Source organism: Tribolium madens, unplaced genomic scaffold, assembly GCF_015345945.1.
Source record: "Tribolium madens isolate multiple individuals breed KSU strain unplaced genomic scaffold, Tmad_KSU_1.1 Scaffold_91;HRSCAF=231;Tcas5.2_LG7, whole genome shotgun sequence".
NCBI lineage: Eukaryota > Metazoa > Arthropoda > Insecta > Coleoptera > Tenebrionidae > Tribolium > Tribolium madens.
This window is the reverse complement of record NW_025401063.1, coordinates 9,813,600-9,827,894: the sequence shown is the minus strand read 5'-3', so window position 1 is coordinate 9,827,894 and position 14,295 is coordinate 9,813,600. Positions and strand designations below refer to the sequence as shown.

General features: G+C 34.0%; 2 protein-coding genes across 5 annotated transcripts in view; both read right to left on the bottom strand.

Annotated features, from left to right (window-relative positions):
* Positions 1–626: 626 nt before the first annotated feature.
* On the bottom strand, positions 627–2,248 carry LOC123011084 (tRNA-dihydrouridine(20a/20b) synthase [NAD(P)+]-like). 3 transcript variants are annotated; one of them, XM_044408359.1, is made up of 5 exons: positions 1,946–2,248; positions 1,778–1,899; positions 1,645–1,720; positions 1,205–1,593; positions 627–1,151 (listed from the first exon to the last, which is right to left on the bottom strand). In XM_044408359.1, the coding sequence occupies exons 1-5, from the start codon at positions 2,050–2,052 to the stop codon at positions 637–639; spliced, it is 1,209 nt and encodes a 402-aa protein (XP_044264294.1). In that variant the 5' UTR covers positions 2,053–2,248; the 3' UTR covers positions 627–636. The 3 variants fall into 3 exon arrangements, with proteins under 3 accessions (XP_044264294.1, XP_044264297.1, XP_044264296.1); XM_044408362.1 differs by having other exon boundaries at positions 1,778–1,892; XM_044408361.1 differs by having other exon boundaries at positions 1,960–2,248.
* Positions 2,249–2,930: 682 nt separating this feature from the next.
* Positions 2,931–14,295, bottom strand: part of LOC123011478 — a 30,093-nt gene continuing 18,728 nt past the window's right edge. For both annotated transcript variants that reach the window (XM_044408924.1, XM_044408925.1), the window contains exons 2-6: positions 8,887–9,432; positions 6,153–6,296; positions 5,284–5,477; positions 5,007–5,229; positions 2,931–4,313 (exon numbers count right to left, since the gene is read on the bottom strand). In XM_044408924.1, the coding sequence (XP_044264859.1) occupies positions 3,022–4,313; positions 5,007–5,229; positions 5,284–5,477; positions 6,153–6,296; positions 8,887–9,403 (2,370 nt within the window). In that variant the 5' untranslated portion in view covers positions 9,404–9,432 and the 3' untranslated portion in view covers positions 2,931–3,021. The remainder of the gene's footprint in view (positions 4,314–5,006; positions 5,230–5,283; positions 5,478–6,152; positions 6,297–8,886; positions 9,433–14,295) is intronic.

Below are 14,295 nucleotides of genomic sequence, written 5' to 3'. Positions count from 1 at the left end.
ACGGACCACAACTTTTAATACGCCCGACGAAGTGTTAAATGTGAGATTAATGACTTTCAATACGATGGTTCGTTCATAATCGAACTTTCATGAATAGCTTTGACGCCAAATTTTAATAAACACTCGTTATACAAGGACACATAGCCCTATGTATACTTTAAAAAAAACCGGGTCAATTTCATAGGGTAGGCGACCAACATTTCAAGCTTTTAGAGGGTACTAGATACAGGATTATTCACAAATATGAAGCAATATTTGAACTTCAAAAATGCCCTATAAAATGATGTTAATTTAAATAATAACTCGTGTCCTATCTCTACTGATAAGAATTTTACAGCCCTCGGAATGTGGGTATGGAAATTTGATTTTTTTGTAATAACTTTGGAACTATTTGACCAAATATTATAAAATTTGGAACATTTACCTGTGACAACATACCCTTTGAACTGGTAGTCACGTTTTTATTCTGAAAAACTAAATACAATTTTCTTTATATGCAGCCAAACATAAGCATCTGCATTTTGGATTGCATAACCACATCAAGTTGATTTTTATTGCAATTTTGTAGGTATAAAAAATATGTAGGTAGTTGAGCAATAAAAACATTCTAAAATTCCATTTAACAACTTTATTTTTTCATGCATTTTCCAGAAAAATATTGGACCAATCACATTCACCTTCCAATTTACTTTTAAAATACTTTCCTTCACTTTTACAATCATAGAATAAATCATAATCTATAAAAACTTCATCTTCCGGTTTAAGTGTAAAATAAATCTCGTGTCTTTTACCGAAATCTAAATTAAATAATTTCACATTATGAAAATCATCAATGTTATCAAGTTGTGGAGCTAAATCAAACTTATCTTTAATAAAACTTAAAACGTCCCTAAAACTCTGAAGATTATTAAAAATACGCTTTTCTGATCTTGTTAAAAGTTTCTCCAACATAAAAACTAAGTGGTGATGAAAACATTGGAACGTTAAATTATTCGGTTTTTCAGAAATTGTGTGAACTCTATTAGTGTCTCTAAAATCAAGTGTTGTGTTGTAACAGATATTGAGCCATCTTTGAATACAATCAGTAGTGGTGATAGAAGAACCCGTAAATAATGTAGGGTTTGTAAGTATACCATTAGCCACCATAATTCCTGATGTAAAAAAAGTAAAATATGTTTTCCTCATTCCATTTTTGTGTACTTACCTTTACAGTTTGTTTCTTCTTGTAACGCCAAGCAATCTTCCAAAGATTTAACACCCCCATTAGCAACAACTGGTATATTTACGCTTCCCACGATTAAATTCAATGCTTCTTTATTTATTTCCCCTGTTAGTTGGTCAGGTGTACGTCCATGAACTGTTAAATAACTAACTCCACAACGCTCCAGTTGTTTACAAATATCAATACTTTTTCGCAAATCCTTCTGCAGCCTCATTTTAACACTGACTGTAAATGGCTTTGTTATAGCATTCCTACACTGTCTGACCAGATCATAAATTACTTCGGGCTTTTCTAACATTATACAACCCAAACCTTGCTGTTTCGCCCATCTTTGAGGACATCCACAATTTAAATCAACTCCATCACAAAAACTAAAAATATAACTAATAGAAGCTTGAATAATATGAACCTGAATTACTAACGGAGACACCATGTAAGCTGCTCCTACAAAATCATGAACTTTATTAGCTGCAAATTGGGTAATTAGTGGTGTATCATCTAAAAATGGGACCAACATAAAAAGTTAATTCAGAATAATATCTAAACTAGTTTTACTTAAGTTAGTTGTAAATTCATTAACTCTAGCCTTGTCACTCTTACAAAACGAATCTGCCAGAATCATGGGGGTATAGCAAAGATCACAATTATAAGATTTGACCAAATTTCGGAACTGCAATCTAAGAATGTAAGGTTATGTGGAAAGTTCATTAAAATCAGTTTTACTTGCTGTAGCGTACCATGGGGGCGCAAATCTTCACCATTTCTTTGCTTCTAAAAAGTTCTATCACATCAGTGGAATGTTTTAGCGTTCTATCCAGTTCTTGATCCATTTTAAAGTGAGGTTATGCTGGCGACATTGATATTACCATAGATGATATTACCAAAATGTGCTCAAGCACACATTTCCATCCGATAGAATTTTGAAACAAAAATAAGTAACGTTTAACAAACTGCGACAACAATAATATTTTACAAGATAATAAATTATTTCTGTTTCTATTCGGGGTTAGGTTCTAGTAATTTTTGTCTTTTTTATGTTTAATTGTTTAAGTTGGAGGTTAAGCGGCAAGCTTATAAATTCAAAAAGCTCATCAAATTCATTTTTATTTTGTAAAATTATAACAGTACATTCTAATGTATGTTTTACAAAACGATTTATTGTTTATTGTTAAATTAAATTTTTGAATGAAATCAAAACTCTAAAGTGATTGGTTTTTCACATTTTTGTAATGGCCGACTTAGAATTGACCAATCACATCCAAATTAATCAATTGTATTAAATTTTTTAATGAATCTAAAAACTAAAATGATTGGTTTCTTACGTTATTATAATGGCCGACCCCTAAGAGACCAATCACAATGCTTACAAACTTTTACAATTCCTACGTTAATTCATTAATAATATTTGTTTAGCGTAATTATTAACCCATTACATTTTTGTCTGACTTGTGAGGAACTAAAAAATAGTCGGTTTATATTTGTCTCCAAGTGATAAGCTTTCACGATGTTATGTTAAAATAATGATTCGATTTATTGCTAGGTATACCTTTCTAATTGCAACAAAAATTATAATAATTTCAACGTGCAAAGAGTGTGATTTTAGTCCTTTGAACGTTTTTCGAATTAATTAAAATTTACCTTCTGCGTTATCAACTTTTTTCCCTGACTTAAAACTTGATTCTCAATCAACGAAGAAAAAAACACGTGGTAATAATCATATTAAATATTTTATTGGTAAAACAATATTACTCATAATATTATTATTAATAAAAATATTTAAATTAGATTTAAGCGCATCTTCATCTTAACGTATTGTATATAGCTTCATCCGAATCTGACTGCGTCACACTATCTCCATTTGAGCCCAATTTCACATAACAATACTCCGTCTCCTTCTTAGTCCTTTTACACTCACACAATTTACTATTATCACATCTTGTACACGTGGAACTCTCGCAGATCTCCGCATAAATATTCTCATCTGTACTTTTCCCGCCACTGGATCTCTGACACACCTCATCAGCCACATGACTGTATGGTATATCATCAATATTAACAAAGCCATCGGGCTTGACCTCGTGCACCTGCACTATCACCGTTTTTTGAGGTTCGTACACCGTGAGCGCACTCTTCGGATATCGGCCACTCAATCGCACTTCCATCTTGGAGCACTTGGGTTTTTGTACTTTGGTTTTGACATGAAATTCGGAACAGAGCCTCTCGGTGATGTAGGAATGGTCGGGGTCGGCTTTCGGTAGCGTGGGGATAAGGTCTGGCTTGGTCTTCTTCAGCTTAACCTCGGAGACGGGTTTGATTTCATTGAGGTTGTCTTTACTAGTACTTTCGTCCAAAATACACATCTGGAAATCATAACTTCGAAGAGAACCACGTTCTTGGTTTAATTTCTGAGTTTCAGCAATAGAATAGAGTTGGGTGTCTAAACTCTGACATTTGAGCAAAGCTGGATTGTTTTTGAGCTGATGGTTCGTCTCCTCCAAGTCAATTCGCTTAGTAGAGAACATGAAACTGGCAGATTTTTTGACCGGGTTGTAACTTTTCCGGCCGAATTTTTCCTCGATTAGTTTTGACATGTCTTTATACCTTTCTATGCTCTTGCCTTTTTCCATGCCATCGAGAGGGTCCTTCAGGTCGGCAAATTGGGGACATTCGTCGCTCTTGCTTAAAAGTTTAAACTGTTTGTACCATTTTTTCGGTTTTGGGAATTTTTCCAAAACTTCTTTTGTTATGATTTGTCTATTGTCGAAGTCTGGGGCAGCACAATTGCCCTCACATTCACTTGAAATTTTTCTGCATTCGGGACAAAGTTGTTCCTGTTTGAAATCAGGCGCTAGTCGAACTTCTCGATACCAACTTTCGACGTTTTTGTGGCAAAACGCTAAAGCTGCTTGAAGTCGTTGTGACTTAAAGAGGCGGTTTTCAGTGTCAAATCCCAAGGTACTTTTTGATAATTTCACATTAGAGTTAAGGTTGATACAACTGATTTGGTGTTGGATGATATCTTGATTTGGAGGTGGTAAAGTACAGGTGACCATTAAGGGTTCTTGAAATTTGTTCTCTAGGATAAAAGTGTCTGAAAATAAAAACTTTTTTAAGTGTGTTGATTCTAAGAAACCGTCATGAGGTCATTATGTGGACTTGTACTTGTTTTTTTTTTATCTTGTAAGAAATAAATTGAAATGCAATTTTGTTGGTGATTTTTTGTGTTGCTTCAACATCATTATTATAACATCAATCTGATTGTGACAAAAAACTAAACGGAACATCCTTCTAACAGAGTCCATTAACATTTACAGGACGCTTTAAATTGTGTAGGAGAGAGAAGGAGATGTTGCGACAAGTCAAGTCGTCTGGTCGGCTCTAACAAGAATTTTCTTTCATTTCTTCAATAAATTATCCAAATATGGGTGAATCGCCGAAAATAGAAACAGACAGACGAAGGAAAAAACCGATGAATATTTTACACGAAATTCCAATGCTTTTCAGAGAAACATTTAATGATTAAGTACTCGCCAAACAAAAAATAAAATTTTGAAAAATCCTTCTTTTTGTTAATTTATGGTCGTTTAAATTCAATAAGAGTGAGAGTTTTTCTTTAATCACAGTTATAAATAAAATTTAATGACCAACTCTTTGAAAACATTCATTAGAGATATTTCGTAAGTTTATAACGAACCTCAAGCCGCTAGTTTCGGCACAACTTTTACAAAAGCAAGACGCATTTATTAAACGTTCATAATGATTACGATTAAGAAGCGTAAATTACCTGTAAACTCTTTGGGAAGCCCGGGTGGCAGCGGGCCGGTGATCAATTTGACTTTGACTGGAAGTGCCACTCGTCTTAGTAAATGCGTAATTCGATAAAGACAGTCTTTGTCAAGAGCCAACGGTCCAGTTTTGTCCAACATTCCGGGAAAGCAGAGCTTTGCTTTCATCGAGCTGTGGATTTCGTAGAATTCCCCTTTCGCCGTGAGTGGGACGTACAATTCCTAAACGGGAAAAATTAAAACTTATAGAATGGGTTATGGTCAGTGGGTACTCACTTGGTTGTTTTGACTGACGAGTTGAGCGTAACGGTTTGCAAGGTCTTTGTCACGGGCTGAACGAGGTATCCTGGAGGACCTTGTCGAGTTTTTGCCGCCGTCGGGGCGCTCCTTGTGCTGGAAAACCGCCCTCAGTTGGAAGAGTTGACCCGCGCGGACTTGAGTTTTTAAATATTGCACTTTGCCGCTGCTGTCTGAAATTTGGATTCAACAAAATGTTTTAAACAAATTCCAACACAAATACATAAACATTCTTTTGAGGCAGAAATGAGAAAAATTTCGTTAAAAAATGTTGAAAATGCTATAGACAGATGACTGCACATTTATATTTCAGCCTTTAAAGAATTTCATAAGACGTTAAATTTACGGAACAGTATCACAGCGTAAAAATGCTAAAACAATTATAAAAAAAGCAATTTAAAAATATTGTACCACTTCTGAATCAACTGTTTTTAAATAAAGTTTATGTTAGAAAGACAATGAAAAAAGTTTTACATGTACAAATAAGACAATCAAAAAATTTGTTACATAATTGGAATATTAGTAAATAACTTTTCAGGTATAAACGTAGATACTTCTAGGTCCTAATAGTGAAAATAACTACTTAGAAATAATATTGTTTTTTTACGTTTTAAAGTAAATTTTGTAGTCGCGACCTGAAAAAGTTTTCAGCATCGTAATAAAGGTGAAAAGGTATATCATTCTTTTCCTGATTTTATTTTAGAAATGTGTAATTGACAAATTTCTTAAATTAACTTTGAACACAGACCAGTTTTGCTAAAAAAGTTTTTGAACAACTTTGCTTAAAACGAATAACTTCCATTAGAGAAGGCGAAATTCAACATTTGGGCAAAAGTAGATGAAGTTACCTGTAAGATCTGCCGTTTGTGTGGCATACGCCGTGAACGGTTGCATGCTGACGAAAGAACAGACTTGTTCTCGGACGAGTTGCAAAACCGACGTGTACACTACGGCGCTCTTTTCACCTTTTTCGTTCGTTAAAGAGAACCAGCCTGTAACAAAAGAACGGCTTCAACAGCGCATATAACTGTACATCGTTTGATTTTGGAACCATTAATGTCAATTAATGTTCTTCGGTTTGTTGAATTTCTATAACGTTTGATAGACTTCATTAAATTTTTAGGCACAATACTTGTCATGTATCATTTGGGTTTTATTGCGCCACGATTCCAACACTTTTTAACACTTTGTCTTTTGTCTGCTGACATTTTTAATTTCTTTATTAAACACGAAAGCTATTAATCTCGGTGTTGTGTAAATGTCGACTACAGTCGGCATCGTAAATGAAGAGTTTAACTGCAGACAAAGAATTTTAATTTATAGACGACAGAAGACAAAAATTTTAATAACATTTTCTTTGATTTATTCATTTTCATGACAGACCTGTAAGCTGAGCTTTTCCCGTACAATGGAAGGCTCAAAAGTGAGACCTTACGGCCATTGCAATCGTAAAAATAATCCCTCATTAGCCCAGTAGAGGCAACTCATTGGGAACTGGGTAATTAAAAACTCGCGTATTTTAATGCAAAAACGGTATTTCCGAACCTAATTGGCTTAATGCCATGTAATTTTTCCATTGCAGAGTGCAACTTAGCAGTGTTGCACAACGTTTTAATGAACAGTTTCGTTAAATTTAACAACTTCTCTTTATGAATTGGCATAAAATGTCCCATTTCTCTCAGTTATGCAAGGACTATGTGAATTTTCACTGTTGGTATGAAAAACTATGTGATGACAACAGAATGACGTAATGAAATGACCTGATTTTCATAACTAAAGAAACATGGAATTATCATTGCATTGAATTTTCATGAAGGCGATGCAATCATGGGAGAATCCGATTTGATTGTTTTCGGTGGGAGAATTTGCAATTGCGGTGTCATAATTTTTCCTACTTATTGTATGGGAAGTGTTTAGTGCTTTTAAGACAGGATGTTCAAAATTACGTCTCGTTATGAAATCAGAACAAGTGGAGATTATATCCATGAAAAATTAGAAAAATTTTAAAAGTATCATTCCCAATCATAGATTAATTAACGACACGTAACATGAAAATTTGAATTGCAAATTCGTATTTTTTTCATAAGTCGGCGTATTGCTCGTCAAAGACAATAGTAAAAGTTGATATTTTTATCTATTTTCGCATCTTACAAATTAATATTTCTCCTTCCTTGTTAAAAATAGATTTTATTCGAGTTTTATGTAAATTTTGATTACCGTTAAATTGACTTTTGACCCTTGTCTAGTGCAAAAAAGTGCTATTTTCGTACTGTTAGACCCGCAATAACCATAAATTTTGCTCGATCCTAGGATTAAATTAATCTTTTTTTGTTTTATTGAGCGAAAGTTATTTACGTAATCAGATCACAAATAAAATAATTCATTAATTCTTTGTTTTTGTTTGGTTTTGCCCGCATGGTTGCTCTTATCATCTGAATTATGGCAATTATGTGGTGTTTAAAAATTTCGAAAAAATCCAAAGATATGTGGCATAAATTGCTGGTAATCGACGGTTGTGCAACGTTGTAAATATAGGGCGAGTACGGACCACGCATTCTCTTATGATTTATCGAGCGTTCTTCAAAAAGCGAACGAAATCCTGGACGTTAAATTAATAGTCAATCATCAAGACGTCACAGTTCGTTAGATGCATTTTGAAATCAGGAACGGGGGCTTGCCCACTACTTCGTTCAATCGCAACATCGAAATGACAGTCATTAATTAAAAAGCCATTTTGCCATTTGTTTTATTTTTATTTAACAAAGAACGCTGATGGAAAATTAGGTAGCATAAAGAATTAAAATAGGTGCCGGCAAGAATTTGAAAGAACATATCTTGACGTTTTTGAATTCTAATAAAAATAACAAAAATTGAATGATAATTTCTGTATTTAGATGTTTATACTCGTAGTAATATGCATTCGAAATTGTTATAAACGGCTCTAGAGCATTTGGAAACAGAGGTTAAATAAGTTGTTAATGAGTATATGTTGATTTACTTGTTTCCAAAATTTCCCATTGAAATATAAAAGAAACACGTATTGTGTTAATCTTTTCTTCTCTTTATTGTAACTTAAATATTATAATTAAGATTAAGTTGAACAGCCGGAAGATAAAGTCCGCCCAAGGTCAAACAAATTGTAAATTATGGGTAAAAACACGTATCATTACCACTATTAACTCTTAAATTATAATATTTATATCTTCGTGATACCTCATACTATTCTTCATGCTAGTTACAAGATAAAAAACAAAAATTAAAAAAATATATTTCATGTATGTAGCAGACTTTCATTAAAAATTTGTGTTTTCGTTTGTTTTTTTGCATATGCTATTGTTTTTGAAGATAACAAGATTTATGTACGTGCGTCATGGTCAATTTCAGTGGAAAATGACTGAAATTATCCTAGAAAAACATCGCAAAAACGATAAATAACTTGCAGGTTCCGTTAGATTAAAATATGAAAGGATAATTAAACAATGCATCACTTAAAAATAAGACATTTTAAATCTGTCTCAATTAAAAATTAAAGGATATTGATAAAGCTGCCTCTGACGAGCTTCTTGTTGTAAGTTAACTTACCTGAATACCCTTCAGGAAAATGTAAAATTTGCCCATCAGTCTTCTCCTTCCCTTTTTTCCCGAACACTCCTCTAGCTTCAATCTTCGTAAAACTATCAAAGCACCGATACAAGAGCAAGGGTTCTCCTCCGCTCACTCTCACAACTCTTGGTAAAGAGTACCTCTCTAGAAAATCCCTGGCGTCGTACTCTTGCCCGGATTCCGATCCGGTACTAGCCCTACTTTTAGTCGAATCCGGGGTATCATCTTTTGAATCTATTCTCACATCATCAAAATTGTGATGGGAGTCATGGGAGTGGTACCGTCGCAAAATGGGAGGATTCTTCTTGTCTTTACGTTTTTGTTCTTGGAAGACAAAGTGCGAAGCGTCAAAACTGGTAAAAGCGTCGGAGTGGCGGAAAAGAGGGTTATAGGAAGTTTTGGGTGAGAGAGGGTTTCGCATTCGAAGAGAAGGCATCGAGGAGTCGCGACTGCAGCTGGAACTGCTCCGTGAAGAGATGGTTGTGTTGGCAAACATTGCAGAGTTGGTAAAAGTTTCTACATCGTCTGAAAAAAAGAAATTGGAAAGGTTAGAACTGAAAAGAATGAAAAAAGATCATTAGTGTCGCCTTGGCGGCAATTGCAAAAGTGCTAAAATAATACTTATGAGAAAATGAGAATTTCCATGAATTAATTAATTAAGACCAAATAGCTGAAATGGTCGTCGATTTTTGTAGTAATTGTCCATATTTAAGTTTTCTTTTTCCTTGGTCTACTTAACCCAGGTTTAAACTACCGCCCGAAAAAAAATCGTAGCAAGGCTGCGGCGTCGTTTCAGCAAACCAATAATAAAATATGAAAAATGTTCGTGTTACGAAACTGGTTTCATGTACTATTGTTATTTTCTTAAAAAATAATAAACAAGAATAAGAAGTAATTCAAGGACGTGTTGTTCACACACTATTGAGCACGTGTTCAAAACGAAAATGTTTTTCTTCAATTTTTTTCTTTTTGGTTGAAATTTTCTCAAAAGAATATGACACGACCTTGATTGTGATTCATGATGTGGAGAACCTACTTGAAGGAGTAACCTTGAAATCCCAAATGTGGGTAAATGGACTTATCCTCGAGAAGATCAGACAATAGAAAATATTAGGACTTGGCGGGTTTCAGCCTCCACACGTGAATACTTAGACGTTTCCGTGTACTTATTTATAACAAACGATACTGCAGTTAATGTTTATGGAGTTAATTTGTAGTACCTACTTTTTCTGCTTAGGTATTATTTACTTGCGTTTTGCCGATATTCTGGCGCCTTTGAAGATTCATAATACATATAGCATTTTTTAAAATTTCTTCAACAGTTCGCGTGTTTTTTGATCACTTGAAAGTCCAAAAAACGTTATTTGCATCTATTGTAAAATTTTAGATTTGTATGATTATGGGTATGAGTTTTCTCCCAATAACTCCAGACCTATTATTAGTCGTATTGATTTAAGTTTGACACCATCTCGGTTTATTAATCGGCGAGTAACTGCGAAAATTGAATTTTCATACATAGAACGACAACTTCTACTTACATCTAAACTGTCCGGAAATTTCCAGTTTCCTCATAAAATGTTTTCCACAAGATCATTATTTTACAATTGTGTTGTGCTGTGGGTGTTTCAAAAATGTTTTCACGCACTTTTATTTGCGTTTATAAATAGATGTTGACAGTCAAGCTTTTGTCTTGCAGTTTAATGGCAAGGATTGTTATGTGGGTGGACTATCCCACAATCCGGAAACAAATCAATGATACTCTTTCGTGCGGTCTATTAATTATAGCCTCGTGGTGATGTGTAGACGATTTTTGATGGCATTGTTCTGTCAATAATAAAATATGACGTAGCAGTTATGTAACAGTTCTTGTGACTTATGAAAGATTTTCAGATGGTACAGACGATATACTTTCTCTTGTTATTCGAAGACGTCTGTATCGACATTTTTATTATATATTTTTTGTTACCATCTGATATATAAATATTGAGACATATTTTTAATTTAATAATTTAATTAAGCTGTCAATTGGGCAAAGTTATGGTATTGGGAGCGAAACGTCGATGAATTAATTGGTTGGAAGGTATTTGCTAATAGCTCAGCCAAACTGTGATTAGTAGCCGCGCACCAATTAATTTAAATTAACCGCTTGTGGAATAAAAATTTAAATGCGCCGTTAGTCGATGAGAATTCAATGCTAGGTCAAGAAATTAACCGAAAATAAAGCATTAATAGACAAAGAAAGTCCAACAAGGAAGCTGATGAATATTAATGAGATATCCGAGAAAAGCCCTCCTACTGTTTTTACTTTTTTACTGCCAATAGTACAGAGTCGAGACAAAGGCTATTAATTGTGTGCATCTATCTAGCGAATTTCGAACCTTGTAATTATTGGTGGCGGTTGAAAAATCCAAATTGCAGTTCTTCGCCCATAAAACTGTCAAATATTTGGCCGGAGCCGATTATAATCGTCTGGTATAATAAACCCTTGCAATTGGCAATTAGGTCTTTGTGTGGGACTTGTTTTTATTATGCATAAGATTTTCAATCGGCAATTATGTTAAGTGACTGTCCGCTATCAAAAAATGGATTAATGTAAGCGATAAGTTACGACCTCGGCGTAACAGTAATTTTATGAAAAAACAAAGAGGTCAAGAATTTGCAGTGTGGGGGCTGCTTTAGAACGAAGTAAGTCGATCTAATCTGCAAAATGTAATGAGAAAAAAATCCTCTTTGGCCAATTGTCCAAGCTTTTGCTGGAATGATATTTCTTTATTTTTACCGAATCCAATAAAATTTTATTAAGTCATAAATTCCAAGAGATACCTATTGCATAATTCGATTATATGCACATTACATTACAACAATAAGTTGTACAATGATACCCTTTTGCACTTATATGGTACGATTGTCACTGTGACTTTTGGTATTATGATTCATATTCAATTAAATAAATAAAATCGTGTTTTATTTTCTTCAGAAAAGAGAAATACATACTGCCATGATAAGAGCGGGCACAATCTCATACACATACACAGTCATTATTGTAGCATGTTCGTTTCAAGGATTTTTACCGTCAATACCTCAAGCATTAGAAAAATAAAAAATGCCCAATACAGGTTTTACTCAATGTGTATTACTACGAATGAACGAACACCTGCTATTGCTCACCTATGTATATATGTAAACAAAGAAACGCTCTAAACCCACTTAAAAGACTACACTTTTATTTCAAACGCGAAATGCATACCATAAATATTACCACGATGGTCGGGGAAAAATCCGCGCAATTTACCAGCTGCCGTTGCTAAGACGTGAATGCCCGCCGCCGATAATATACGAGCCTTTTCAGAATTTATGGCTTGGACACCCATTTCGTAGCACCCGAATCTGATCAGGATAATATCGTATGATCATATTTGAGGTTGTAGGTACTCCACTTCCAGAAACAAAATTCGAGTCTTTGCTTGATTCAAAAAAATTGTACTGTCACTATTTGTTGGAAACTTAAAATAATTTCACCAAAAATCAAAAAACTTTTTTCAAATAAACAATATTTCGTAAATTCGTAAATATTTAAAACTTATAAAATCAAGTTCTAATTTACAAATTGAATTATCTTTCATTTGACAAATAGTGACAGTATAAATTTTTGTGAATGAAGCAAAAACTCGAATTCTGTTCCTCAGAGAAACGACAGTTTCCCAAAAGAATTAAAATTATCTTTTTACTCGATGAAAAAAAAACATTTTGATATACAGAATGTTTTAGAACTCGCGTCCTAGAGAAAAATGCCAAGCAAGATAAGATGGAACAACATGGAAAAAAAAACATAATATTAAACTTTTTGGTCATTTCTTGTTTCATGATTTTGTATACATATGTTTTTTCATAATTATTCAATAAAGATACAAAAACTTTGCCATAAAAAGCCAGAAATAACGATAAACATAGTTACAATTGAGGATACAGTTTACAGAATATTCAGTTTTAATAACCTTTATACACCTAAACAAATTCAAACATCAAATGTCAAAATTTTTAATCAAAGACATCCTAAACTGGAGGGGTATAGGATAAAAAGAGTTTTAATTCTGTTTATATGATGATCTGTAACACAAATTTTATATCTACTGATTTTACCCAAAAACGGTAGATATAGGTTGTATCGAAACAAAGCAAGAAACCTCTTTTTTGTGAGAAACTATGCAATTCAGGATTTTGTTGTAGCAAAAAACTACATTGTTAGGATACTTTTTAGTTTAGGACACCTATGATTAAAAATTTTGATCTTGGAATTCGTTTAAGTGTAGGTATAAAGGTTATCAGCTATACAAAATTATGTAATTTAATCTAAAATCTAATCTAAGGTATTGGAAAAAAACTCATTAAAAGACGTATCCTTTTCAAGGAGCTGTAGTTCCCTTATATGCTGTTTTTTGACACATGTTTATACGAAACTTTTGTCTTAAAACTGAATATTCTGTCACCTGTTTTTTAAGCCTCTTTAATTTTTCAATTATTTAAAATAAAAAAGGAATTTTTTGCTTGTAATTAGCAATAAAAACGGAACACCTGTATATTGCATGCGACTATGAATGTCTACAAAAATTTATTAAAAAATCAAAATAGGAGTTTTCTTCTTTGTGCATTATTTAACTTGTAGTCTTTAGTTTACACTTTCTTGTTTAAAATGATGAGCATTTATAATTTTAGTAGCTTTTTGATTGACATTTATGAAAATTGGAATTCTTGAGTTCTATACTGGTATGTACTGTCTTCTTCTCAATTAACTAAAAAATTTTCTTCAATTTAAAGACTTGTTATATTCCTTATAGAAAGTTGTTACAAAGCAATAAGCCTTTAACAAAAGCGTCAAACCTACCAGCCCACTGTCGCCCATCCCGTCTTTTATAGCGCTGTTTGAGTATTCAAATAAGCAGCTACCGGCACCGACATCACGCGAGGAAACCTTTTGAAAGAGCATTTTATTTCCACCCATCGTCCACACCTCCGTCAGACCCGTCCTTACATAATTAACCTCTAGCACACTTTTACCAGCAGATGCGTATTTTCACGTACTTTCCCTCTCGATGGCATGGGCGTTCGTCATCCCGAAAACTCTCTCGCCCCGGTAGCATCTTCAGATACCACAGATTGGGACCGATAAAAGAGATCAGACAGCAGCGCCCACGCGAACCAGAATCACGCGTTCCGAAGTCATTGCCATCGTGACCTTGGCTTAACCCGTGCGCCTCTGCCCTCATGCCCAGCATGGCCTTTGTCTAAAGGCGCACTTTTCCATCGGAGTTTTCACCGAATTTCGCGTTGCCGTTAATCGTCCAATTAACGTTTAACGGTAAACCGCAAAGAGAGGCGCGCATTAATTGA